The sequence below is a fragment of the Phyllobates terribilis genome, unplaced genomic scaffold, assembly GCF_046119375.1.
Source record: "Phyllobates terribilis strain yellow unplaced genomic scaffold, ASM4611937v1 Scaffold_11__3_contigs__length_659146591, whole genome shotgun sequence".
Taxonomy (NCBI): domain Eukaryota; kingdom Metazoa; phylum Chordata; class Amphibia; order Anura; family Dendrobatidae; genus Phyllobates; species Phyllobates terribilis.
Genome location: NW_027362771.1, coordinates 279,009,839 through 279,036,104, shown reverse-complemented (window position 1 = coordinate 279,036,104; position 26,266 = coordinate 279,009,839). Strand labels below are relative to the sequence as shown.

The 26,266-nt window shown below is 41.9% G+C and overlaps 1 protein-coding gene across 2 annotated transcripts; it reads left to right on the top strand.

The window, feature by feature from the left end:
• The first annotated feature begins 17 nt into the window (after positions 1 to 17).
• HSPA14 (heat shock protein family A (Hsp70) member 14) lies at positions 18 to 25,983 on the top strand. 2 transcript variants are annotated; one of them, XM_073652356.1, is made up of 15 exons: positions 49 to 195; positions 1,927 to 1,987; positions 2,884 to 2,964; positions 3,045 to 3,127; positions 5,754 to 5,802; positions 7,796 to 7,901; positions 7,979 to 8,069; positions 8,557 to 8,661; positions 8,891 to 9,052; positions 13,096 to 13,251; positions 13,748 to 13,850; positions 19,810 to 20,025; positions 21,718 to 21,891; positions 23,993 to 24,060; positions 24,891 to 25,983. In XM_073652356.1, the coding sequence occupies exons 5-15, from the start codon at positions 5,782 to 5,784 to the stop codon at positions 24,961 to 24,963; spliced, it is 1,275 nt and encodes a 424-aa protein (XP_073508457.1). In that variant the 5' UTR covers positions 49 to 195; positions 1,927 to 1,987; positions 2,884 to 2,964; positions 3,045 to 3,127; positions 5,754 to 5,781; the 3' UTR covers positions 24,964 to 25,983. The 2 variants fall into 2 exon arrangements, with proteins under 2 accessions (XP_073508456.1, XP_073508457.1); XM_073652355.1 differs by lacking the exon at positions 1,927 to 1,987 and having other exon boundaries at positions 18 to 195; positions 24,891 to 25,915.
• The last annotated feature ends 283 nt before the right edge of the window (positions 25,984 to 26,266 follow it).

Below are 26,266 nucleotides of genomic sequence, written 5' to 3'. Positions count from 1 at the left end.
GATTGGTTGGCTTCTAGAGCCGTAATCACCCATGTGATCCTTCTCCGATCCTCCATTGGCTGCTGCATCTCGCAGTCCTATACACACAGTCGTGTCCGCATTGGCTGGGGAGGACTGTCTATAGTGCCAGACACCGGCATGGCGGCGATCGGTGTGCATTTGGGCTGCACGTGTGCCTGTGCTGCCGTGTATAAGGTAATCAGCGGGAGGGAGTGTTATCTGTGGACGATCGCTATTAGACCATAGGAATGTATCTACAGTGGCCTATTACAGCCATGCACCGATGCCGGCACCCTGGTGCTCACTGCAGTAGGTGCTCTGCACGAAGGGTCCCTTCCTATGGGGCAGATGCGTGGGGGTCCTGGCCTCGGTGCAGAATCTGTACTAGCCCCGAACTATCCTGTGTTCCCATAGGTGTTAGAGGGAGCATGGGGCCCCACATGTCTCAGGGCCCCAGTGCACGTGCTGCCTCTGTCCTGTAGGAGATCGTATTGAGCAGACAGATCTCTGCATTGTGGGGGCAGGATGGGTCGGATCCATAAGCTGAGACCACCACTGAGGGGCTCTGCAGGTTGTGCTCACACTCATCTGCACAATGTCAGGAGCGCCATGTCCTCCTCTCTATGAGCTGCTCTATTTCATGCTTCTCCTAAATCAATGGTACAAGCAAAGAGAAGAAGCAATGTCATCTGCCTTATGTATCTCTTCCACACTAGTCACTTCTTGTCTCCTGCGCTGATCATTAAAGGGAATCTGTCACCCCCTGAGAGAGATCAGACCTCTACTATGGGCATACAGGTTATAGAGAAGTAAATCTATACTCACCTGTATCGCCCACAGTAGAGGTCTGCTTGCTTTGAAATTGTTTTTTATTCAGTTTTGACAAGCTTCCCGTCCGGGGGACGCCAAGAAATCCCCACCTATCTGCTTAATTTCCATATCCCCCCCCCCCTCCCCTGCACATCACAGGGCCCTGTGACGTGTACTCTTCTTGTTCACATCCCGCACATGCGTAAAGCGCCTATAACGTGAGGCGTGCTTTTTTTTTTTTTTTTGCTCCTGGACCCATTTTTCCCTGCAGTGGTCTAGTGCGTAGGCACTGGGGAGTCACTGTACCGCATGCGCATTAGACCACTGCAGGGAACAATGGGTTCGGGAGCAAAAAAAAAAGCACGCCAGTCGCTTTAGGCATGTGCGGGATGTGGACAAGAAGAGTGCACGTCACAGGGCCCTATGATGTGCAGGGGAGGGGGGAATATGGAAATGAAGTAGATAGGTGGGGATTTCTTGGTGTCCCCCGGACGGGAAGCTTGTAAAAAGCAATTTCAAAGCAAGCAAACCTCTACTATGGGCCATACAGGTAAGTATAGATTCACATTTCTATCACCTGTATGCCCATAGTAGAGGTCAGATAAGTGCCAGGGGGTGACAGATTCCCTTTAACCTCTCCAAAACGGCTCACTCTCTTTATTTGTCTTCAGTGAGAGATCAAATGACATCTGCTGCCTATAAAAGTCCTATGAAGGCAGGGCAATAAAAGAGAGACTGCTGTAAAGGGCAGGATACAAGGAGCACAACGGGCAGAAATATTGTCACACACACGACAGCTTATTTTGAAATGTTACTTGAAGGTGCAGTTGCACTTTAGTGCTGATAGCAGTCGTGGGGGTCTTAGCCTATGTCCCCCAGTGATGAAATTGGTGACTATTCGCTTGATAGAAAGGGAATTGGTTGTGCATTTACTTCCGTAGTTTGTTTATTTTTTGCGGGTTCCTTTCTAAGATGTTTCATTGCAATGTGGCTCAAGGAGACTTGTGACTAGGAAAATTCTGCCGCAGCATGATATAGAGCTGATTATTATATCGCTTTATAGGAACAGATTCAGTATAACTTGTATTGATTGAAATCCCTGCTCTCTATACTTAGGAGTCCAGTGGGCGGTCCTATATAGTGATTGACAGCTGTTTCTGTATACCTGCTCCTTCAGGTAAGGCTGTCAATCATTGAGTGGTCATAGTCAGATGGTCTCTTGCCTGAAATGGTTAATACCCAGAAACAATAGATCATGTCAGAACGACTTTGGGTTGATTGCCTTATAATCACTAAGTTACTAGGTAGCAATTGGAAAAAATCTTGAAATAGGCCCGAAACCTATTCCAACATATAGAATGCATTTATATAGGTCGTAATCTATAGTGTTAAAGGGAATCTGTCACCTTGAGAAACACTATTTACCTGCAGATAAAGAGTTAATATGCAGTTAAAGAACATTTAAAGGCTTAGTAGCCTGCTTACTGGAAGAGTGGCTACAGGGAGAAAATGACGTTTTATTCTCCCTGTAGCCACTCACTTCCAGTCATCGGGGCGGGGCAAGGGGAGGTCCAGTCACCACTCACTACTCAGTGAGCATGGCTGTGATCACTCCCCAACACTTTGACACTATTGCTTTTCATACATGCGCTGCAGTGCAGGCTGTCAATCTAAGTGCTGGGGAGTGATTATAGGCGCACTCACTGTGAAGCGAGTGGTGACTGCAACCGTTCCCTCCACTGCCCTGTGAGTGGCTACAGGGAAGATAAGTTCATTTTCCACCTGTAGCTGCTCTTCCAGGGTTTAAACGCCATTTACCTGACGATTACCTCTATATCTATAGGTAAATGTCATTTCTCGAGGTGACAGGTTCCCTTTGTGTTTCATACACACAGCTGTATTGTGACCTTATCTGGAAGCCATATGTTTAGCCTTTTATTCTGTCTTTGGCTCAATTAATACAGCTGTTATGTGAATAAAGCCCAATTAGCCCTACAGTTTCATTATTTACCAGCTATTGCATTTGTTATTTTACAATACATGGATATGACATGTAGCTCTTTGTTCTTCCAGGATGGCCGTGCTGATGTGGTGGCCAATGACGCAGGTGACAGAGTTACACCTGCAGTGGTTGGGTACTTGGAGAATGAAGTGGTAAGGATGCACGTCTGGCATATTTTTGAATATTTGGACTTTCTTTATTATGGTTGATGCCATTTTTCTCATTTTTACAGATCGTTGGTCTAGCAGCAAAACAAAGTCGAGTAAGAAATGCAACAAATACTGTGGTAAAAGTAAAACAGATTTTGGGAAGGAGGTAAGAAAATTGTTATCGTCTAGAAAAGATAGTTATAATAATGTATAAACTTATTCCCACCAAGGACAACATCTTTAAGGAGTTTGTATGTTCTCCCCGTGTTTGCGTGGGTTTCCTCCGGCTTCCACCCACACTCCAAAGACATACTGATAGAGAATTTACATTGTGAGCCCCAATGGGGACAGTGCCCATAATGTCTGTAAAGTGCTGCGGAATATTTTAGCGCTATATAAAAATAAAGATTATTATTATTGTCTCACATATAGAAATCTGGTTCATATATAGTTTTATCTACTTAAGTGTTGACTACTCTTTCTTCAGGAGCACGCTGCTTCTCTGCCTCCCAGCTTCTTGTTTGGTAGGGGGGTAGTGTGCTCCTGAAGATAGACCGTTCGGTTTGGGCCTGTGGCATGGTCGCACCACTGGTCTGAACTGAGCATTCTCCCATGCTGCTGGCAGAGACAGCTTTGCCTTTGTAGTATAAAATAAGCTTCAGAGTGACATGAGCCGGCTCTAAATCATGAGTAACAGCGCTGAAGAATAAGTAAGCTACTTGGTCAGCCAAGTAGCCACATTAAGATCTCAGGGTGGCCAGTAACTTTGGCAACCAACTGTACAGTATAAAATTAAAAATCCATCTGTTCTTGAGAAAGGAGAGTATTTTTAATTAAAGGTAAATTGCAAATTTGCTTATATTTACTAGTAATTTGCAATTTTATCTACTAATGAAGATGAGAGAACCCTTTTAAGGCCACAGCCCCACTATCAGTGTTCGGTCAGTATTCAATCGGTATTTTTTCTCAGGAGTGGGGGCCATAACCAGGTGAAAAACAATCAGAGAAAAGGTATAATAGAAACAAGTCGCCAATTCTACATTTATCACCCACTCCTGGTTTTGGCTCCCACTCCTGAGAAAAAGTACTGACCAAACACTGATAGTGGGGCCGTGGCCTAAGAGTATAACTTTGCAGATACATTGCTTCACTTATATTGTACAGTGTTTCAGCCTTTATTGTGTTCCAAATATCAAAAGACTGACCGTCATTTCCAAAACAGAAAACAGGTGCTTACTCAGAGTAGCCGAATACATATATAGCTAACAAATAAAGTAGCACTCTGTAGTGCTGTAGTATGCAAACATAAAATATGACATTTGAATTACATTACTGCTCTAGAAAATAGAAAAAAATAATTTGAGAATACTTGGCGCATACATTGGCCAATTCATGTGTACCCGGCAGCCACGCTAAGGCGATTCTCGTTACCAGGAACCTATCTAGTGTGAATCCTCTCTTAGACTGAAGCCTACATATATATGGGAAGGTAGGATCCTGCTGTAATTAAAACCGTCTGAGGCTTAGGGGTGGAGTGCTCTGTCAGAAAGCCTGACAGTCACTTCCAAACAGAAAACAGGTGTGTACAGGTGCTTACTAAGAGTAGCCAACTCCATATATAACAAATAAAGTAACACTCTGTAACGCTATAGTATGCAAACATGAAACACGAAATGCATTACTGCTCTAGAAAATAGAAATAATAGAGAATACTATGCGCATAAATAAGGCTCAGGCGGTTTTAATTCTAGCAGGATCCTACCTTCCCATAGACTAAAGCCTACATGTATAAGAGAGGATTCACACTCGATAGGGTCCCAGCAACGAGAGTCTCCTTATCGTGGTTGCTGGGTACACATGAATTGGTAAATTTATGCACTAAGTATTCTCAAATTATTTCTATTTTCTAGAGCAATAATGCAATTCAGTTTTCATTCCTTGTGTTCCAGACTTGTGCTAACTTTTCCTGGTTATCAGTGGAAACAGTTGTCAGCTAAGGCTATGTCCACATGTCCAGTAATCATCTGTTAGAATGGATCCAGCAGCAATCCGTTGACAAAAAAGTTGTGCAGACATAACTTTTGTGTCCGCCTGAAAAAAATGACTTCACCTCTATGCGTTTTTTTTTTTTAATATTGAAGTCTATGGAAAAATGGATCCGTTAAATAGCCATCCATTTTTTGCGCTTACTGGAGGTGGAAAAATTATCCTTTTCAAATGGGAGAACAACGGATGGCTAAGTAACGGATCCATTTTCCATAGACTTCAATGTTAAAAAAACAGATCCAGTTGAACTTAGTTTTTTTTCAGGTGGACAAAAAAACTGTCTGCAGAATTTTTTGTGAATGTATTGCTACTGGATCCGTTTTAACAGATCATTACTGGACACCCTGTAGATTGTGAGCTCAGGGGCAGGGTCCTCGCTCCTCCTGTACCAGTCGCCGACTTGTATTGTTCAAAATTTATTGTAATTGTTTGTGCTATGCATATCCCCTTTTCACATGTAAAGCGACATGGAATGAATGGTATAATAATAATAATAATAATAATAATAATAATAATAATTAATGTGAGCTTAGCCTAAGACCTATCCCAACCAGTTTCTGGGCTCCTAAAATGCCTCAGCAGCTATAAAGATCCCAGAAGCAAACTCTGTGTACAGTGAGCTGTAAATAATGTGCAGCTATGAAGACTGCAGAATTGTGATTGCAGCTCTGACCTGTATACAGACTCTGATCAGTACCAGATAAGTAAAGCACTATTTTTTTTTTTTTTTTTTTATACCATTCCAGCACTGAGGACCCATACGCCCAGAAACACATGTCTGAAAGCAAATGTACGGTAAGTAGATGGCTGTTATGGTTTCCTATTCTTTTAGGTCCTGCATGAGTATTGATTTACTCACTAATTTTAACATTAATTACGAATTAAAAAAGAAACTCCAACATGGAAGTTCACATTTAAACATCAAATGATATTATGAGGTGAAACCTACGAAATTCAGGGTACCATCGTCCTAACCTAAAAAAAAAAATCTTTATTCAAAACCGTCATTTGTCTTGCAAAACAATCAAGCTCTCATACGAAAATATTATGGGGGAAGAAAATGAGCACAAAATCAGTAATTGGCTGCATCATTAAGGGTTTAACAGACAGTGTGGAATAGGAGCACATGTAAACCCTTTTGCTTTTGGTGGCTGTATTGGAGGCAGTGGTCACATGCAGTGCCACCTTTGCAACCTTGGCTTTCACTGCACACGAATGCATGATTGAACAGTCAGGTAAGTGTACATGCATTCTACATACAGGTGCATCTCATTAATTTAGAATATCATCAAAAAGTTAATTTATTTCAGTTCTTCAATACAAAAAGGAAAACTCATATATTATATAGAGTCATTACAAACAGAGTGATCTATTTCAAGTGTTTTGTTTCTGTTAATGTTGATGATTATGGCTTACAGCCAATGAAAACACAAAAGTTATTATCTCAGTAAATTAGGATAATTAACAAAAAACACCTGCAAAGGCTTCCTAAGCGTTTAAAAAGGTCCCTTAGTCTGTTTCAGTAGGCTCCACAATCATGGAGAAGTCTACTGACTTGACAGATGTCCAGAAGGCAGTCATTGACACACTCCACAAGGTCCCAGAGTTCCAATTTTCATTTGGAAATCAATATCCCAGAGTCTGGAGGAAGAGTGGAGAGGCACACAATCCAAGCTGCTTGAGGTCTAGTGTGAAGTTTCCACAATCAGTGATGGTTTGGGGAGCCATGTCATCTGCTAGTGTAGGTCCACTGTTTTTTATCAAGACCAAAGTCAGAGCAGCCGTCTACCAGGAAATTTTAGAGCACTTCTTGCTTCCCTCTGCCGACAAGCTTTTTGGAGATGGAAATTTCATTCTCCAGCAGGACTTGGCACCTGTCCACACTGCCAAAAGTACCAATACCTGGTTTAAAAACTACAGTATCACTGTGCTTGATTGGCCAGCAATCTCATCTGACCTTAACCCCATAGAGAATCTATGGTGTATTGTCAAGAGGAAGATGAGACACCAGACCCAACAATGCAGACGAGCTGAAGACTGCCATCAAAGCAACCTGGGCTTCCATAACACCTCAGCAGTGCCACAGGCTGATCGCCTCCATGCCACGCTGCATTGATGCAGTAATTGATGCAAAAGGAGCCCCGACCAAGTACTGAGTGCATTTACTGAATATACATTTCAGAGGCCAACATTTTGGATTTTAAAAACATTTTTCAAGCTGTTGTTGTAAAGTATTCTAATTTACTGAGATAATGACTTTTGTGTTTTCTTTGGCTATAAGCCAGAATCATCAACATTGACAGAAATAAACACTTGAAATAGATCACTCTGTTTGTAATGACTCTATATAATATGAGTATCACTTTTTGTATTGAAGAACTGAAATAAATTAACTTTTTGATATTCTAATTTAGTGAGATGCACATGTATATCAGCATGCATACATTATTGCCCTGCAAAACCATGATAGATCAGTTTTTGTTGAGATGAAATGTCTTGGATGTGAACACATTGCATTTATTTTTATTCTACTGGCATAAATGAATTGATTGTGCTGCAGACGTAAATTCCCTGCATTGCAATAGCAAGTATACCTTCATGTTAGTGATCTGTAGGGCTCTTGACACTTGCACCACCACTGATCGAAACCTCTGACATGACTGACATATGAACAGTTATATAAAATGACAGTAAAGCATTAAAGCTGGACAATCCCGTTAGGTTAGACTTTCTTGTGTTTACCACCTTTATATACATTGGCTGTAAAATACTTATTTTATAATTGCAGGTGGTTGAAAAAGGAGGGAAACTCCGATATGAAATTGACACAGGGGACATCGTGAAACTTGTGAGTCCAGAAGATGTTGCCAAACTGATCTTCAGTAAAATGAAAGGTACCGATGAACCATTTTCACAGTGATGTCCCTTATTGTCTGTTTCACGCTGACCAAAATTTGGTATTGCTCCTTAGAGACGGCCCAATCTGCTTTAGGATCTGATGTCAATGATGTGGTTATCACTGTGCCGTTTGATTTTGGTGAAAATCAGAAAAAAGCTCTTGGGTAAGAAAGTGATCCATACTATCATCTACAGCAGTACAGTATACTAATGGTTAGGCTAATACTCAAAGCTGTGCAGTTTGCTGGTGAATCAGCAGTTTTCTTATAATATCGTGACTTTGCATGAAGCCATAAAAAGACTGCAGTCGTTCAGAACTGCTGCAGTTTTCACCTGCTTCACAGCTGCAGAATGTGAATGCTACCTTACACACGACTCCTGATTGTTGAAGCAGCAGTTTGTACAGAGTTAGTCGTTAGGACAGCGGTGTCATGTAGTCATACACAAACACTCCTCACCATCACATCTATATCCGCTATCTGTGTATACTACTCCTTCGGTCACACACTTTGGAACAGTTGGAAGACATTACTACACTGAAATAGCGGAGGCCAGATAATAACCTTCGTGTAACCTGTGAGCTCGATATTGTGATCGATCAGCAATAGTGTAAGTGCAGTACCATTAATTACTGTCTTATCTGTAATCCAGGGAAGCAGCAGCATCTGCTGGATTTAATATACTGCGTTTGGTTCATGAACCCTCTGCGGCTCTGTTGGCCTATTCAATTGGACAAGATTCACCCATGGGTAAAAGGTACAGTAGCTTGCCCTATATTGCCAGATTCCATTTCCGTATTACTATGCTATTTAAGCAATAACATTTGTATGTCCTTGTCACACATGCTGCTTTTTCTTCTTCCTTGACTAACTTCTTGGTGGACCTCAACCAATCATGGTCCATGGTGTTACATGTCCCCCAGCTTTAGTTTATAGAAGTGTGACTGTAAGGTGTTCATGTGTCGTTGTGCTTTCCTTACTTACAGCAATGTTTTGGTATACAAACTGGGGGGTACATCCCTGTCTGTCACTATGATAGAAGTTAACAGCGGAATATACCGAGTCCTTGCCACAAAGACTTATGATACTATTGGAGGAGTGTGTTTTACAGAAGCCTTAGCTCAGTACCTTGCATCTGAATTTCAGAGGTAAGTTATATTATTCATGCTTTATTCTAAAGCTGCTTTTTTTTTTTTTTTTTTTTACTATAATCCATTGTACTTTATGGAGAAGGTCCTCTTTTAGATGTCTTCCATCTCTCTTTCTAAATAACTTCTGGTTGGTACGGATCCACACAACTTCATGCAAATGTGAATATGGTTTTATCTATAAGGTGTGATTTGGCCCTAACGCCTTGAAATGTGCTGCCAGTTATAGAGAACGGGATAATACTTATCAGAGCTTGCATTCTGGAGCCAGGACTTATTTTATTAGCCTTTTTGTGCAAATTTTCCAGGGATTGAGCATCATGGGCTTCCCAAAGTCAGTGCTGCAGACTGCGAAAAAATACATGTAGGGAAAGTGAGAATTTCCGCAGTTTCCCTGGCTTTTATGTCTAATTGTTTTATTTATGCGCTAATGCGTTTATTATTTGACAGCAGCAGCCAAGCTAGGCTCTGTACTCCATTGAAAAATCTGGGAGACACTTAAACTCTGTGCTTTTTCGTACTTACAGCGACCCACTGGTTGTGCATAAGTATTAAATACTAGCTGGCAATTTCATAGCAATTGCATGTTTTATTCCACTGATTCCTAGTCCCTCTTTTTTCACCTTAGACTAACTTGTGCATATAAGTATTGAACAGCAGGTACATTTACTATGCATTCCCCAGCTGATGTTACGTTTTTATGTAAAACTGGGTCACTGCTCTAATTTCCAATATGAGGCAATTGAACAGTCTTTTTTAAAAACCTACAGAAAGCAGTAATGAAATATATTGTAGTCTGACTAAAGGAGCTGAGCCCATTTGCTGAAATGTAGCCCCAAACTCAAAAGAAACTCACTGTGAAGGCACTGCACTCATTATTGCATCACCCTCCAGCCCATACACAACAGGATGCCTTCTATTACAGCCAAATATTTCATACTTTTGACCCATTGTTCCAGAGCACCTGATGTCATCTTTCTGAATCCTGGTTCCCATGTTTTCATGTATAGTTGAGTTACTTGGCCTTGTTTCTATGTCATTATGGGTTTTTGGCCGCAATTCTTCCACAAAGACTGCTTGCTGGCCAGACTTCTCCGGACATTAGATGGGTGTAGCTGGGTACCACTGATTGGTAATAAATGGTTGCACATCCAATTGGAAGAGTGTTTCAAGTGGGGTACCACAAGGCTCGGTCCTGGCCCCAGTGTTGTTCAACAATTTTATTAATGATCTAGATAAGGGAATTGAAGGTAAACTAATCAAATTTGCAGACTATGCAAAGCAAGGAGGCATAGCTAACACTAAAGAAGACAGGATTCAGAAGGATCTAGATAAGCTTGAACAATGGGCAGCGACTAATAGAATCGTATTTAACAGGGAGAAATGCAAGATTCTACATCTGGGCAAGAAAAATGAAAATAACATTTACAGAATGGGAGGAATAGAACTAAGCAACAGCATGTGTGAAAAAAACTTGGGTGAACTAATAGATCTCAGACTGCACATGAGTCAACAGTGCGATGCAGCAGCAAAAAACAAACAAACACAGTTCTGGGTTGTATTAAGAGAAACAGAGTCTAGATCACTTGAAGTAATTATCCCCCTCTACTTCTCCTTGGTCAGGCCCCATCTGGAATACTGTGTCCAGTTCTGGGCATCACATTTTAAAAAAGACGTTGAAAAACTGGAGCAAGTTCAGAGAAGAGCTACCACAATGGTATGTTTAAGGATCTGGGAATGTTTAGCTTGCAAAAAATAAGGATAAGAGGAGGATTAATAGCTGTCTACAAATATCTGAAGGGATGTCATAGTATAGAGGGATCATCCTTATTTTCATTTGCACATGGAAACCCAAGAAGCAGTGGAATGAAACTGAAAGGGAGAAGATACAGATTAGATGAATGGAACAGGCTTCCACGAGAAGTTATAATAGTTGCCAGTTCTGTGCTGATGGCACTGCTGGACATCTTTTGATTTTTAAAGGAAAGTAAGCATGATGTCTTTAATCTACTGCACTAAGTTTTCGTGGCCAAACACTGCACCTACAGTCCTCAGTGTTGCCCATTTTTTGGTGTCCTCAGTGCTGAGAAATACAGGCAAGATACAAATCCATCATGCAGCATCATAGAATGTTAGAGTTGGAAGGGACCTCCACGGTCATCATGTCCCACCCCCTACTCAATGCAGGATCACTAAACCATCTCAGATAGATGTCTGTCCAGCCTCTGTTTGAAGACGTCCATTGAAGGAGAACTCACCACCTCTCATGGAAGCCAGTTCCACTCATTGATCACCCTCACTATCAAAAAGTTTTTTTCTAATATCTAATCTGTATCTTCTCCCTTTCAGTTTCATTACATTGCTTCTTGTGTTTCCATGTGAAAATGAGAATAAGGATGATCCCTCTACAATGTGACATCCCTTCAGATATTTGTAAACAGCTAAGTCTCTTAGCCTTCTTTTTTGCAAGCTAAACATTCTCAGATCCTATAACTGTTCCTCGTAGGACATACTTTGCAGTCCGCTCACCTTCCTTTTAGCTCATCTCTGAACTTGCTCCAGTTTTTCAATGACTTTTCTAAAATATGGTGCCCAGAACTGAACACTGTATTCCAGATGAGGCCTGACCAAGGAGGAATAGAGGGGGATAATTACTTCACGTGATCTAGACTCTATGCTTCTCTTAATACATCCCAGAACTGTGTTTGCTTTTTTTGCTGCTGCACCGTACTGTTGATTCATGTGCAGTCTGTTTTCTATTAGTTTACCCAAGTCTGTTTCACATGTGCTGTTGCTTAATTCTACTCCTCCCGCTCTGTAGATTTAATTTTCGTTTTTCTTGCCCAGTTGTAAAATCTTTCATTTCTCCCTGTTATATACCATTCTATTACTCGCTGCCCATTGTTCAAGGTTATTTAGATCCTTCTGAATCCTTTGTCTTCTAGAATGTTAGCCATACCTCCTAGCTTTGCATCGTCTGCAAATTTGATTAGTTTACCTTCAGTTCCCTTATCTAAACTATTTATAAAAATGTTGAACCACACTGGGGCCAGGACCAAGCCTTGTGGTACCCCACTTGAAAAACACTTCCAATTGGATGTGCAACCATTTATCACCACTCTTTGAGCACGATCAGTGAGCCAGTTATGAATCCACCTAACCGTAGCCTTGTTAATCCCATTACTATCAGGGAGGTATCATATTGGCTCCAAACATATTCTGCAGCAGGACAACAAATCTATACATATAGTCAATAAAGAACGATTTTCAGTGTAATAAAAAAAACAAGGGGTCCTGGAAGTGATGATATCGCCTCCACAGACCTTGATCTCAACATGATTGAATCTGTCTGGGATTACATGAAGTGACAAAGATTTGTTCAAGTCTAAATACACAGAATAGCTGTAGTGATTTCTCCAAGATGTTTAGAATAACCTCCATTCCGAGTTTCCACAAAAACTGTGTGTAAGTGTACCTAGAAGAATTGATTCTTTGATGCTGTTTTAAAGGCAATGGGCGGTCACACCAAATGCTTTGAATTGGATTTCTTTTGTTCATTCACTTTGCATGTTGTTAATTAATTAATCAAATTAAACTATTAAGACTTGTATTCTTGAAAGCATTCTTACGTTGCAGCATTTTTTTCACACCTGCCTAAAACTTTTGAATAATACTGTAAAATGAATTAACCTGTATGGTAAACGCTGTAAAGAGAATAGTATTCGACATGCAAAAAATAAGGCCTTGCATAGCTCCAGTGATTAAGGAGGTGATTATCTGCTATACAGCTAACTATATAGTGGGTAATGTACAGTAATATCCTTTTTAAATGGCTTATTGCAGAAAGAATTTCACTTATTTTAGTCAGGATGTAATCGTACAAGCAGAAATTACATGCCTTATATGTGTGAACCCAAACTAAAACTGCCCTAAGACTTAATTTTGGTGAACTTTATATTTACTGAATAAAATATACTGGGGAGGTGAGTGGTAAAGAAGTTTTATAATGTGTTTTGTGTTTTTTTGTTTTTCTCCCTGGATAGGTCATACAAACAAGACATCATCGGAAATGCCCGAGCAATGATGAAACTAATGAATAGTGCTGATCTGGCCAAGCATTCTTTGTCCAATTTAGGAAGTGCCAATTGTTTTGTGGATTCATTGTATGATGGCATTGATTTTGAGTGCAATGTTTCTAGGTAAGGTTATCATTTTTGTTCTGTGTTTTGCTCTATTGTAGGATGTAATTGGATTTTGTAGTCGATGGGTAGATATACATTTGGCAGAAAGAATCTGTTGTAGATTGTGGATTTTATTGCAGCTATCAATCAATACATTGCAAAGGGTACACTCTATTGCGGAAATTTGTAGAATAACTTGACATGCTTCAGAGTTAAAACATCTGTAATGCAGGTCAATTTCAATACAGAAATTATTCACGGCGGGTGAATGACCGGTGGGAGATGTTCTGCATATCGTGGGACCGCCCAGTACAGAAGAAGTTCCAACATATGACTCTTGGAGCTTCCACATGTTATAAAGTATTAGCATATAATATTAATACGTCATATATGGTAGTTGTTATAATCCTTTAATAATTAGTAAGTATTTTTGTTCTGTTTTTTTTTTAGTCTTTAAATCTGGTTACCCCTCTTACCCTCTTTTTTTTCTATTTATGCAATTGATTTTTCTCAGGGCTCGATTTGAGCTTATCTGTTCATCGCTGTTCAATCAGTGCATTGATCCAATAAAAGTCCTACTGGAACAAGTTGGTGTCAAGGCGACAGATGTGAATCAGGTATGCATTTATTATCTCATTATTTTAAATAAACTACATTGGGGGCATATTATTCTTGGGTTCCTAAAGACGTGGCTTCTTTGCCAGCTGTGCCGTAGAATTTATGTGGCACTATTGTAATTTCTCAGTGTTAGAGATGGTGCAAATCCTATTTATTGGCCATACCAGTGGTTTATGGCCACCGCACGAGAGTGAGTACCGAACGTTACCTGCTGTTACCCTGCTTGGTTTTTAATTACCCGGCCTCAACATCACGTTTGTCATGTCGCAACAATGATATCACAGACCGGCCTATCCAAAGGAAGCCGCCGTTGTCAGTTACGAGGCGGCACTCCTGTGGCCCGACAGTGTCCGCAGAACCGCTGTTGCGGCTGATGGAATAGGACATGTGAATCAATTTACACTAACGCTACTCATTTTTTTTTATCATTTAGTGTTCACAATAATATTTATTACAGGTTCTCCCATAAATTACAACATAGGTGATTATTGTAAGAACACTGAGGGCCCTAGTGCTGAGACCCCGACTGATCTGGGAAAGAGGGTTCCAAGCTTCCTGTGTGAGTGGATCGTGGTCTGCATGTGTGACCACAGTTCCATTCACACAGGAGCTTGGGACGATTAAAGCCTGGATGCTTATTATTTTTATTTATTAACTTATATAGCGCCATCGTATTCCGCAGGGTTTCACAGACATTATCATCGCTGTCCCCACTAGGGGCTCACAATCTAAATTCCCTATCAGTATATCTTTGGAATGTGAGAGGAAACCCACACAAACACAGGGTGAACTTTTTGCACATGTCATATACCGTATATTCCGGCGTATAAGACGACTTTTGAAGACTGAAAAATCTTCTGTCTAGTCTGGAGTCGTCTTATACGCCGGTAATGCTTTTGAACTTTCAGAAATTGACATGCGGGGATACTCTGGGGGTGTTAATAAGCTGCCGTGGCCGTATCCCTGCCATGTCGGAGTTAATATAAGGTGGAGGGAGTTAAAATACGGCGGCGGTAGGTCCAGACAGTCAGCGCTTCTGTGCTGAAACTGACACATCGCTGCGTATTCCCAGCTCCGGACACAGCGCAGGGCTTCTGTGCCGACAGCTTTCACTTGTCACAGAAGCGCTGCGCTGTGTCCGGAGCAGGGAAGTTCGCATCGCTTCTGTGACAATATATGAAAAGCCGGCAATTCAGCAGCGGCATAAGCCGGCACCCGACAATTTAGAATAGAAAGAATAGAGCTTCACACACAGATTAGATAGATAGAAACATGTCAGTCACATATATATGAAGTACAGTGACAGTGTTGCTTACTGTACTTGTCATTTAGTGTAAAGGATTTATTAAAACAAATAATAGTGTTTTCATGCACCGTCTCTTTAAGAAAGCCGGCCGGCAATTCAGCATCTGTACCCGACAATTTATAACAGAAAGATAGAGCATCACACATAGATTAGATAGATAGAAACATGTCAGTCACATATATATGAAGTACAGTGACAGTGCTGGTTACTGTACTTGTCATCTAGTGTTAAAATAACGGATTTATTTAAAAAAAAATTGGCGTGGGGTTCCCCTTAATTTTAGTCTCTAGCGGAGGTTAAGCAGACGGCTGGGGCAAATGTTTGAAGCCTGGGAAGGGGGTAATACCCACGGAGCTTCCCAGGCTACTAATATCAGCCCCCAGCTGAATACCTAGCCTTTACTAGCTATTAAAATGGGGGACCCCCCAAAAAAAATGAAGTGGGGTCCCCCCTAATTTAATAGCTAGCAAAGGCTAGGCAGACAGCTGGGGGCTGATATTAATAGCCCAGGAAGGGAGCCATGAATATTGGCCCCCTCCCAGGCTAGAAACACCAGCCGTCAGCCGCCCCAGAAATGGCGCATTCATAGGATGCGCCAATTCTGGCACTTAGCCTCGCTCTTCCACGCTGCCCTGGTGCGGTGGCAGGGGGTAATAGGGTTGGGGTTGATGTCAGCTTATAATGCCAGCTGACATCAAGCCCAGGTTAGTAATGGAGAGGCGTCTATAAGACACCCCCATTACTAACCCCATAGTAAAAGTTAAAAAAAACACAAACACCCAGAATAAAGTCCTTTAATTGAAATAAACACACAATTCTTTATTGTTCTAAATTAAACCATACTTACGTCACGCCCATTCCAGCTGAAGCCAACGATCTCCTGCAATAAAAGTAAAATAATAAAGCAACCTCATCCTTACCTTTCCATGGTTCCCAGGACAGCTTCAGCTCTGCTACATCGAGATGACAGGCTGGACCGCAGCAGAACGCCGCCATCCAGCCTGTCATCCCGCAGACACTGAGAAGAGCAGGCATGCTTGCGCTCCTCAGTGTCTGGCTGTGACGGCATAAAGATGAGCCGACAATGAACTCAGCTCACCTCCTGGACGTCCGTCACTGACAGCGTGGGAAACTTCTACTGCGCATGCGGGGAGCAGGAGAATTTTCCCACGCTGTCAGTGACGTGCATGAGGTGAGCCGAGTTCATTGGACATGATCTCGGCTCATCTGGATGCCGTCACAGTCAGACACTGAGGAGCACAAGCATGCCTGCGCTTCTCAGTGTCTGCGGGATGACAGGCTGGATGGCGGCGTTCTGCTGCGGTCCAGCCTGTCATCTCGATGTAGCAGAGCTGAAGCTGTCCTGGGAACCATGGAAAGGTAAGGATGAGGTTGCTTTATTATTTTACTTTTATTGCAGGAGATCGTTGGCTTCAGCTGGAATGGGCGTGATGGTAAGTATGGTTTAATTTAGAACAATAAAGGATTGTGTCTTTATTTCAATTAAAGGACTTTATTCTGGGTGTTTGTGTTTTTTTTAATTACTTTACTAGAAATTCATGGCGGTCATGTCTAATATTGGCGTGACCCCATGAATTTCAGGCTTAGGGCCAGCTGATAATGCCAAGCTGGCCTTAACCCCTTTATTACCCAGTGAGCCACCGCACCAGGGCCCTGGATGAGTTGGGTACAGCGCCAGAAGATGGCGCTTCTATGAACGCGCCATTTTCCGGGGTGGCTGCGGACTGCAATTTGCAGCGGGGGGGGGCCCAGAAAGCTTGGGCCTCCCTGCGCTGCAGATTCCAGCCCCCAGCTGCCTAGTTGTACCTGGCTGGACACAAAAATAGGGCGAAGCCCCACGTCTTTTTTTTTTTAATTATATCATGAAATAATTAAAAAAAAAAAGATTTCATGAAATAATTAAAAAAAAAAAGGGCTTCCCTATATTGTTGTGTCCGCCAGGTACAAATAGGCAGCTGGTGGTTGGGGGCAGCCCGTTCCTGCCTGCTGTACCTGGCTGGACACAAAAATATGGCGAAGCCCACGTCAACATTTTTGGGAAAAATTAATTACAAAATTAATAATAATTTAGGGACTGCATCTTTATTAACCCCTCAATTGTCATTTAGTGTTAAAATAAAGGATTTTTTAAAAAGAAAATTGGCGTGGGATCCACCATCATTATAGTCTCTAGCGGAGGTTAAGCAGACGGCTGGGGCAGATGTTTGAAGTCTGGGAAGGGGGTAATACCCACGGAGCTTCCCAGGCTACTAATATCAGCCCCCAGCTGAATACCTAGCCTTTACTAGCTATTAGAATGGGGAACCCCCCCAAAAAATGACGTGGGGTCCCCCCTATTTTAATATGTTTATGAGTGACAGTTTTCCTGCTATATACCTGCATGTCATAAGAATTTAAATTAAAAAAGGACCATGTTAAATTCAAATCTGTTTTTTTTTTAATTTTTACCGGTGTTTGGTATGCGTTGGAAAAGGGGTAGTCTTATACGGTGAATATATCCTAAACTCTATATTTTAACAGGAAAGTAGGGGGGTCGTCTTATACACCAGGTCGTCTTATACGCCGGAATATACGGTACATTACACTTAAGTCTGCTAAATTCGCCAATATCGATGGGTTCGTTTGACAGTCTATTGTGTATGGGGGCCCCGGCTCACCCCCAATAGATGATGCCAGAGTAGATAAGGATATTGCATGTCTGATCTTGGTAGGCCGATCACTTTGTTCTCTAAGAGGTAAGCCACCGCCAGAGAAGTCTGGCAGCGGCTCTCTCGAAGAGACTACAGGAGCAGTCAGCAGAGAGTGCTTCTGTGTATGGGAGAGTTTGTCGAGATAACTGCCGGCTGAACCATTGTACGGCTCACAGTTAAAGTGCATGTTGTGTTTGCAATGACAACCTCAATCGATGTCTTATGTGTCTTACCTAATTGACCGGTGAAAAAATGTTCACCACCATTCCGAATGTGATTTCTCTACATTTTTTAATGTAAAAGTTATGCTGGTTTTCCTCTGTAGTTTGCATAATTGACTGTTTTGACAGTTCTTGTCCAGACACTTTTTAATAAACGTGCTGTTTAGTTATTCAGAAAACACAAACTACTTAAAAGGTTTGTCTGACACCAGGGCTGTGGAGTCGGTATAAAATGGACCAACTCCTAAAATAATATTATTATTATTATTATTATTATTATTATTATTATAATAGCGCCATTTATTCCATGGCACTTTACATGTGAAGAAGGGGTATACATACAAGAACAATTACAATAATCTTGAACACAATGTTACAGCGACTGGTACAGGAGGAGCGAGGACCCTTCCCGTGAGGGCTCACAATCTACGAGGGATGGGTGAGGATACAGTGGGTGAGGGTAGAGCTGGTCGTGCAGCGGTATTGGTGGAGTGGTGGTTACTGCAGGTTGTAGGCTTGTCAGAAGAGGTGGGTCTTAAGGCTCTTTTTGAAGGTTTCCACGGTTGACGAGAGTCTGATGTGTTGGGGTAGAGAGTTCCAGAGTAGGGGGGAAGCACGGGAGAAATCTTGTATACGATTGTGGGAGGAGGAGATTAGAGGGGAGTAGAGAAGGAGATCTTGTGAGGATCGGAGGTTGCGTGCGGGTATGTAGCGGGAGACTAGGTCAGAGATATATGGAGGAGACAGGTTGTGAATGGCTTTGTATGTTATGGTTATGGTTTTGAACTGGAGTCTCTGAGCAATGGTGAGCCAAAGAAGAGATTGACAGAGAGGAGAGGCCGGGGAATAGCGGGGGGACAGGTGGATTAGTCGGATAGCAGAGTTTAGGATGGATTGGAGGGGTACGAGAGTGTTAGAGGGGAGGCCACAGAGCAGGAGGTTGCAGTAGTCAAGGCGGAAGATGATGAGGGCGTGCACTAGTGTTTTTGCAGATTCATGGTTGAGGAATGTGCGGATCCGGGAGATATTTTTGAGTTGGAGTCGGCAGGAAGTGGAAAGGGCTTGGATATGTGGTTTGAAGGAGAGTTCATAGTCCAGGATTACCCCAAGGCAGCGAGCCTGAGGGATTGGGCAGAGTGGGCAGCCATTGACTATGATGGATAGGTCAGTTGTGGGGGTTGAATGAGATGTTTGAAAGATGATGAATTCTGTTTTGTCCATGTTAAGTTTTAGAAATCTAGCAGAATTTATAATAAATATTATATAAAATAAATATATAATAAATTGGGTACAGTAGTTCAATGCAGTTTGTAGGGAATATTTTTTCATAAGGATTTGGGAAAGTTATGAAATGTCCTATTGCTGATCTAAGGGTCTAGACTTTTAGCTGAGATGAATCTGTACTACAGTAAATTTATCACTTAAACATGAGCCATGTATGAGGGAGTCTGTGTCATGGAAATTGAGGAGTCGGAGGTTTGGCTTAACGAATCCACAGCCCTGGTTGACACCATATAAATAACTTATCCATAAGATAGGTCATCATTAGGAGATCAGTGGGTGTCCAACACCTGGCACACCCATTGATGGACTGTTACTTGCTTTGGCAGCAGCAGATATGAACACTTTGAATAGAGTTGCATAGTATGCAAACATGTATTGTTTATTTTGAGGCATTCTTTGCGGTTTTCTAATTGCTAAATCTTCCTTGCCATTGTAGGTCGTTTTGTGTGGTGGGTCAGCTCGCATGCCCAAACTGCAGCAATTGATACGTGATTTATTCCCTGATGTGGAACTGCTCAATAGCATACCACCAGATGAGGTGATTCCCATAGGAGCTGCTATAGAAGCTGGAATTCTACTGGGCAAAGAAAATCCATCTATGGAACTGGACACCATTGCTATTGAGTGCTCGGCCAGTGACATACTGGTTAAGGTTTGTATTCCAGGAAATGGGGAAATTTAGAATAGAAAACTTGCATGGGGGTAAATAATAAGATAAATGGGAAAGAAACTTGTGATCAGATATGAACATGCACAGAGACTTTCTCTACATGCAGCTTTGTCCTAGTTTAAGGCTATGTGCCCAAGTAGCGTTTTTGTAGCGTTTTTACGGCCGCGAAAACACTTGTAAAACCGTCTGCCATGCAAACAATGTGAATTCGGATGTGCTGTGCACATGATGCACTAATTAGCGCGCAGAATTCGCATTGCGTTGCAAAACACAGCATGACCATTTCTACCGCGATTACGCTGCAAATTCGTGGCCATTGAGGAACATTGAAACGCAGCAAACCCGCAGGTATATGTGGATTTGCTGCATTTCAATTCAATGGCCACGAATTTGCAGTGTTAACCGCGGTGCGTGTGGTACCCAGGATGAAGAGGAGACTACAACTCCTCTTCATCCCGGCTACCACGCGGTGAAAAAAAGAAATAAAGTAAAAAATAAAAAAAAACCTGTATACTCACCTCTCCGGTCTTCTCCCGGCCGCGTCCGGTGTACTGGCAGGACCTGCGGTGACGTAATTTAGTCAGCTGATGGTCACGCGACCGCTGTCGTCAGGTGATGGTCGCGTGACCTTCAGCTGACTAAATGACGTCACCGCAGGTCCTGCCAGTACACCGCAGGACGCCAAGGAGAGAGAACGCCGCCGGGAGGAGACTGGAGAGGTGAGTATACAGGTTTTTTTTATTTTTAACTTTTTAATTCCAATTTTTAAGCATCTAAGTTGGTCACACAATATAAATCCATGGCGGTTGCATGGATTTATATTGTGTGACCAACTTGTCAAGCACTTTTCCAAGTGATGCTCAAAATCGCTTGGAAAAGTGCTTGAAAAAACGCATGTAAAAAGGCTTCTCTCTGGCAGAAAAAAACGCATGTAAATCTGCATGTGTTTTTTTTCTGCCAGAGAGGCAAAAAACGCTCCGCATCAAATCTGGTACGTGGGCACATAGCCTTAGGATTCAAATTGTATGTCTGTTTTTATTGATTGCAGTCTGTTTAGATCTTGACTTCCAGCAGTGCAGGCTGAGGACCCGACTAAACAGGAGTGTAGAGCGTTCACAACAGGGGGTCTTTGCTACAGCTACAGTAGTTAGATAGCAACAAAGCACAATTGCCAAAATATCATAAATACATTGAGAAGATGTAGAGCTAGGAAAGGCTTGCTTTATTATACCATGTATGTCACATGTCATTTGGGGGATTATGGAGCAGATGCCAGCTGTATTATACAGCAGACGCCTCCCTGCATCTTCCAGGATTGGAGTTTACACCTCAGACCCTGCGATGAATAGCCGCCACGGCAGTGAAGTAGTGAAGCAGATGGATTGCCTACAGTACAACTGCAAGCAGCCTAGGGCCTAATGAACAACGCCTGGCATGCCAACCGAGGACTCTTATATTGCCCTGTAATTTATACAGTCAATTAAATGGTGCTATGAAAAAAACAGAACTCATCCTGCTTAAAACCAGCTTTCATATGGCTGTGATGATGGAAAAATAAAGTTATGATTCTTGGAAGGCTTGGTTGAAAAAAAAAAATAGCTGAAGTTGGCAGGGGTCTATGATCAAATGTGACTACTTTAGCATTTACTATCTTTTCCACTTGTATCTTTACAGGAGGCTGATGAGTCAGGCGCTGAAACGTTCTCGATTTTACTGCCATCAGGTACACCGCTTCCTGCCCGTAGACAACACTCCTTACAAGCGCCTGGGAACTTTACCTCTGTTTGCTTGGAACTGTATGAATCGGTTAGACAGTCAAGTACAGCAGAAAACTTAAAATTTGCACAAGTAAGATATGAATTATATCTCATTTACACATGACTGTTGTCAGGCCCATAGAAAATAAGCAGTGGGCTTCAGATAAAATTTAGGCACGAGATTCATCCGATCGGGGAAAACTAAATTGCCCTTTGTTTTGTTTTTTATTTTTTTGCTGTTCAGACTTCTGCAATTAATTGGAAGTTGAATATGTGGGGACTGCAAAAGACAATACATCTAAATTGGTTAGAAAAGTCTAAGCCGAGTCTCCATTAAATAATACACTGGCTCTCTTTTCGTGGCTCTGGTTGAAAGACTAAAGTGGTCTGTCCACTTATTTTATTTTACTTTTTTTAATGTTTAGCTATAAATACATAAAAGTTCCTAATATACTTCTAGTTTCTATCTATTTCTCTATTACACTCCAATGAACAATAAATATTAGCTCCCTCCCCCCATCCCAAACTGGTTCATCTATCAGGTTAATGTGGCTTAGTTTTCCTCATTGTCTCAGCCACATTGAGCGAAAATATTCCTATACATGGCTCAAGTCTGTTTTGTTTGCACTAAATATTTTTATAGAACTGCGTTTCTTTTTTTTTTTTTTTATGTGTATGTGGATGTGGATGTTGCTTAAGTTACTGCCTGGAGACCAGTACATGGAGTTGGGCTCTGGCTCTGTGTGTCGCGCTCTGGCTCTGTCTGTGTCTCTCTTTCACCCTTTAATAAATCAGAATAAAAATTGTCTACATTTAAATCCACTTACACTTCATAATGGCTCCTACTGAGCATGTACATAAGGTGCAGCACTGCCTCACTACTGAGCATGTACATAAGGTGCAGCACTGCCTCACTACTGACCATGTACATAAGGTGCAGCACTGCCTCACTACTGAGCATGTACATAAGGTGCAGCCCTGCCTCACTACTGAGCGTGTACATAAGATGCAGCACGGCCTCACTACTGAGCATGTACATAAGGTGCAGCACTGCCTCACTACTGAGCATGTACATAAAAGTGCAGCACTGCCTCACTACTGAGCATGTATATAAGGTGCAGCACTGCCTCACTACTGAGCATGTACATAAAAGTGCAGCACTGCCTCACTACTGAGCATGTATATAAGGTGCAGCACTGCCTCACTACTGAGCATGTACATAAAAGTGCAGCACTGCCTCACTACTGAGCATGTACATAAGGTGCAGCACTGCCTCACTACTGAGCATGTACATAAGGTGCAGCACTGCCTCACTACTGAGCATGTACATAAGGTGCAGCACTGCCTCACTACTGAGCATGTACATAAGGTGCAGCACTGCCTCACTACTGAGCATGTACATAAGGTGCAGCACTGCCTCACTACTGAGCATGTACATAAGGTGCAGCACTGCCTCACTACTGAGCGTGTACATAAGGTGCAGCACTGCCTCACTACTGAGCATGTACATAAGGTGCAGCACTGCCTCACTACTGAGCATGTACATAAGGTGCAGCACTGCCTCACTACTGAGCGTGTACATAAGGTGCAGCACTGCCTCACTACTGAGCGTGTACATAAGGTGCAGCACTGCCTCACTACTGAGCGTGTACATAAGATGCAGCACTGCCTCACTACTGAGCATATACATAAGGTGCCGCACTGCCTCACTACTGAGCGTGTACATAAGGTGCAGCCCTGCCTCACTACTGATCGTGTACATAAGGTGCAGCACTGCCTCACTACTGAGCATGTACATAAGGTGCAGCCCTGCCTCACTACTGAGCGTGTACATAAGGTGCAGCACTGCCTCACTACTGAGCATGTACATAAAGTGCAGCACTGCCTCACTACTGAGCGTGTACATAAAGTGCAGCACAGATTTGTCTCAACTAAAAGCCGAGAACCTTAGATCAGGAATAGAACAGACATTTATAGGACATTTCATAACTTTCCCAAATTCTTATGAAAAAATATTCAGCGCATACTGCATTGTACTACTGTACCCAATATACTATATATTTCAGAATTCTGGGTAGGTCCATTTTATACTGACACTGACTCCACAGCACTAATTAATACTAGAATGAATATCCAGCAGGTGCACTAATGCTAATGTGAATAGTTAGATAACTTGTCATTTGTTTTCACAGATTGTACTTAAAGATCTACAGAAGAAAGATGGTGTTCATGACATAGTAACTGTACTTACAATGAAGAGGTAAAAGTATCTGTTAAATGACTCCACTTTCCTACACCCTGTATAATGATATATTACTTCTCCAATAAATGCAGTATGTATGAGGTTGTAAATAGACTTGCATTAGAGCAGAATGCACCAAACCTCATGGTGCGCTGCTGTCAGAATTCTGGTTTATCAGGAGATGGAGTACTATTTCCTTTCATATGGTATGGAAGCCCATTTTGTATACAAGCTGTAGCATCTTCTTATCATTGAAACCGGCAAAAATGTAATTTTTTTTTTTTATGAAGGCTGTGGACTCCAACAAAAAGACTATGAAGACTTTCTGCTAAATTGCTCTTATTTTTTTTTATGCATTGGAGCAAGGGAAGACATGCCCTTTAAGAATATCAAAAACAAAGCATAGCTTTTGGTTTGTCTATGATTGAATGACTGCTTGCCTAAAGGCACAAGGCATTAAGCCAGATATGTTTTTTTAGTGAGAACCTCTCTAACCCAGAGTATATTATATTCCCTTCTGTGACAGGATACACTGCTAGCAATCAAAGGTCTATGGCCAGCTGTACCTTCATCTTTCAAGGCTGGTTTAAAAGTTTTGGCATTTGCAAGGTTTTTGGAAGGGAATTAAAGCACTTTTATTGATTGTTTTTATATATATATTTTATTTTTTTTTACATGTATTGAAGCTGTGGGGAAATAAAATATTACTATAACTTGTAAACTTAGTGATTTTAATAGTCTTTTTACCAAACTCAGGATTCAGCCTCCTGTAAGACTGGGTGATATTGCTTCCATGTTCTGCAGGATTTAAACACATTGGTTCATCATTATTGTCTTTATTTCTACAGGGATGGTTCATTACATGTAACTTGCACTGACAGAGACACTGGAAAGTCAGAAATGATCACCGTCGAAGACTAATCTTGAGGAAGGATCAATCATACCATATTTCTATGACTCCAAGGACAAGTTCGGACATTCAAAAGAAGCCGATGACAATGTTGTATACAGTCCAAATCTGAAAAAAAAAAAAAAAAAGTCTAGCCTTTCATAATTTATTTCTCTGACTTGTCCGTTTAGTCACACTCACACAGTGGTGTTTGGACCTATAGACTTACCATTGAGCCTGTACACCGCTCTGCGCATGCCCTCCTGCAGCAGCTATTCACTTCAGAGTGGAGTTTTTAGCGAACACTTAGGGGTCTCTGAACCTTTATTACCCACCCATTGGCATCTCAATACAGCCTCTAGAATTTAGGAAAAAAACTTACGAAATGATACGTACCCTGCATACACCCTGCATACAACTATCTCATGGTCTATAAGACATTTTTTTAACATGGTAGATGAATTGAAATGGTCACTGTCGTTTCAATAAACTTTTAATAAATCAATACTACAAGCAAATAGAAGAAACTTTGTAATGTATCACACAAGTCAATGTTTCCTCTCCCCTGCCTCCTGAACTCACTATCCACTCAAAAAAAAAAAAAAAGCCTTAGGCTGCGTTCACACTTTGCGTATTTTCCTGCGTTTTTTTACACGGCGTATTTTCCTGCTTTTTTTACCTGCGTTTTTTTACGCAGGTAAAAAAAAGCACCTCCATTCACACACTGCGTTTTTTCCTGCGTTTTTTTACGGAGGTGCAGGAGAAATGAAGTGTGAGGAGCATGGATACCTGTATGTAATGTAATGTATGTGTCTGTGTGTACTGTCTGTGACGTGTGTGTGTGAGTGTCCCCCTAGCAGTGTATGTACAGACAGCTTCTGGCTGCAGTACATACACTGCTTTAAAAGAAAAAAACTATGGATACTCACCTATCCGATGGATGGGAGAGGCGTCCGGTCCGGTCCCGCGGCTTCCAGCAGCTGCCGTGAAGCGATCAGCTGACTGGCTTGTAGATCAGCTGACCGGAAGCCGGTTACAAGCCGGTAAGCTACAGTCAGCTGAACGGTTCTCCGGCAGATGCTGGAAGCGGCGGGACCGGAGCGGATGCCTCTCCCATCCATCGGATAGGTGAGTATCCATAGTTTCTCCTGCGCCTCCATAAAAAAAGTGCTGGAATTATGCAGTGTGTGAACACCTCTGCATAATTCCATTGCTTATAATGGGCATAATAGGAGAAAGCGCAGGACGCAGCTGCGAAAAGAATTGACATGTCAATTCTTTACGCAGCTGCGCTTTCGCGCTGCGTAAAATCACACCGTGTCTGAACGGCAAAGT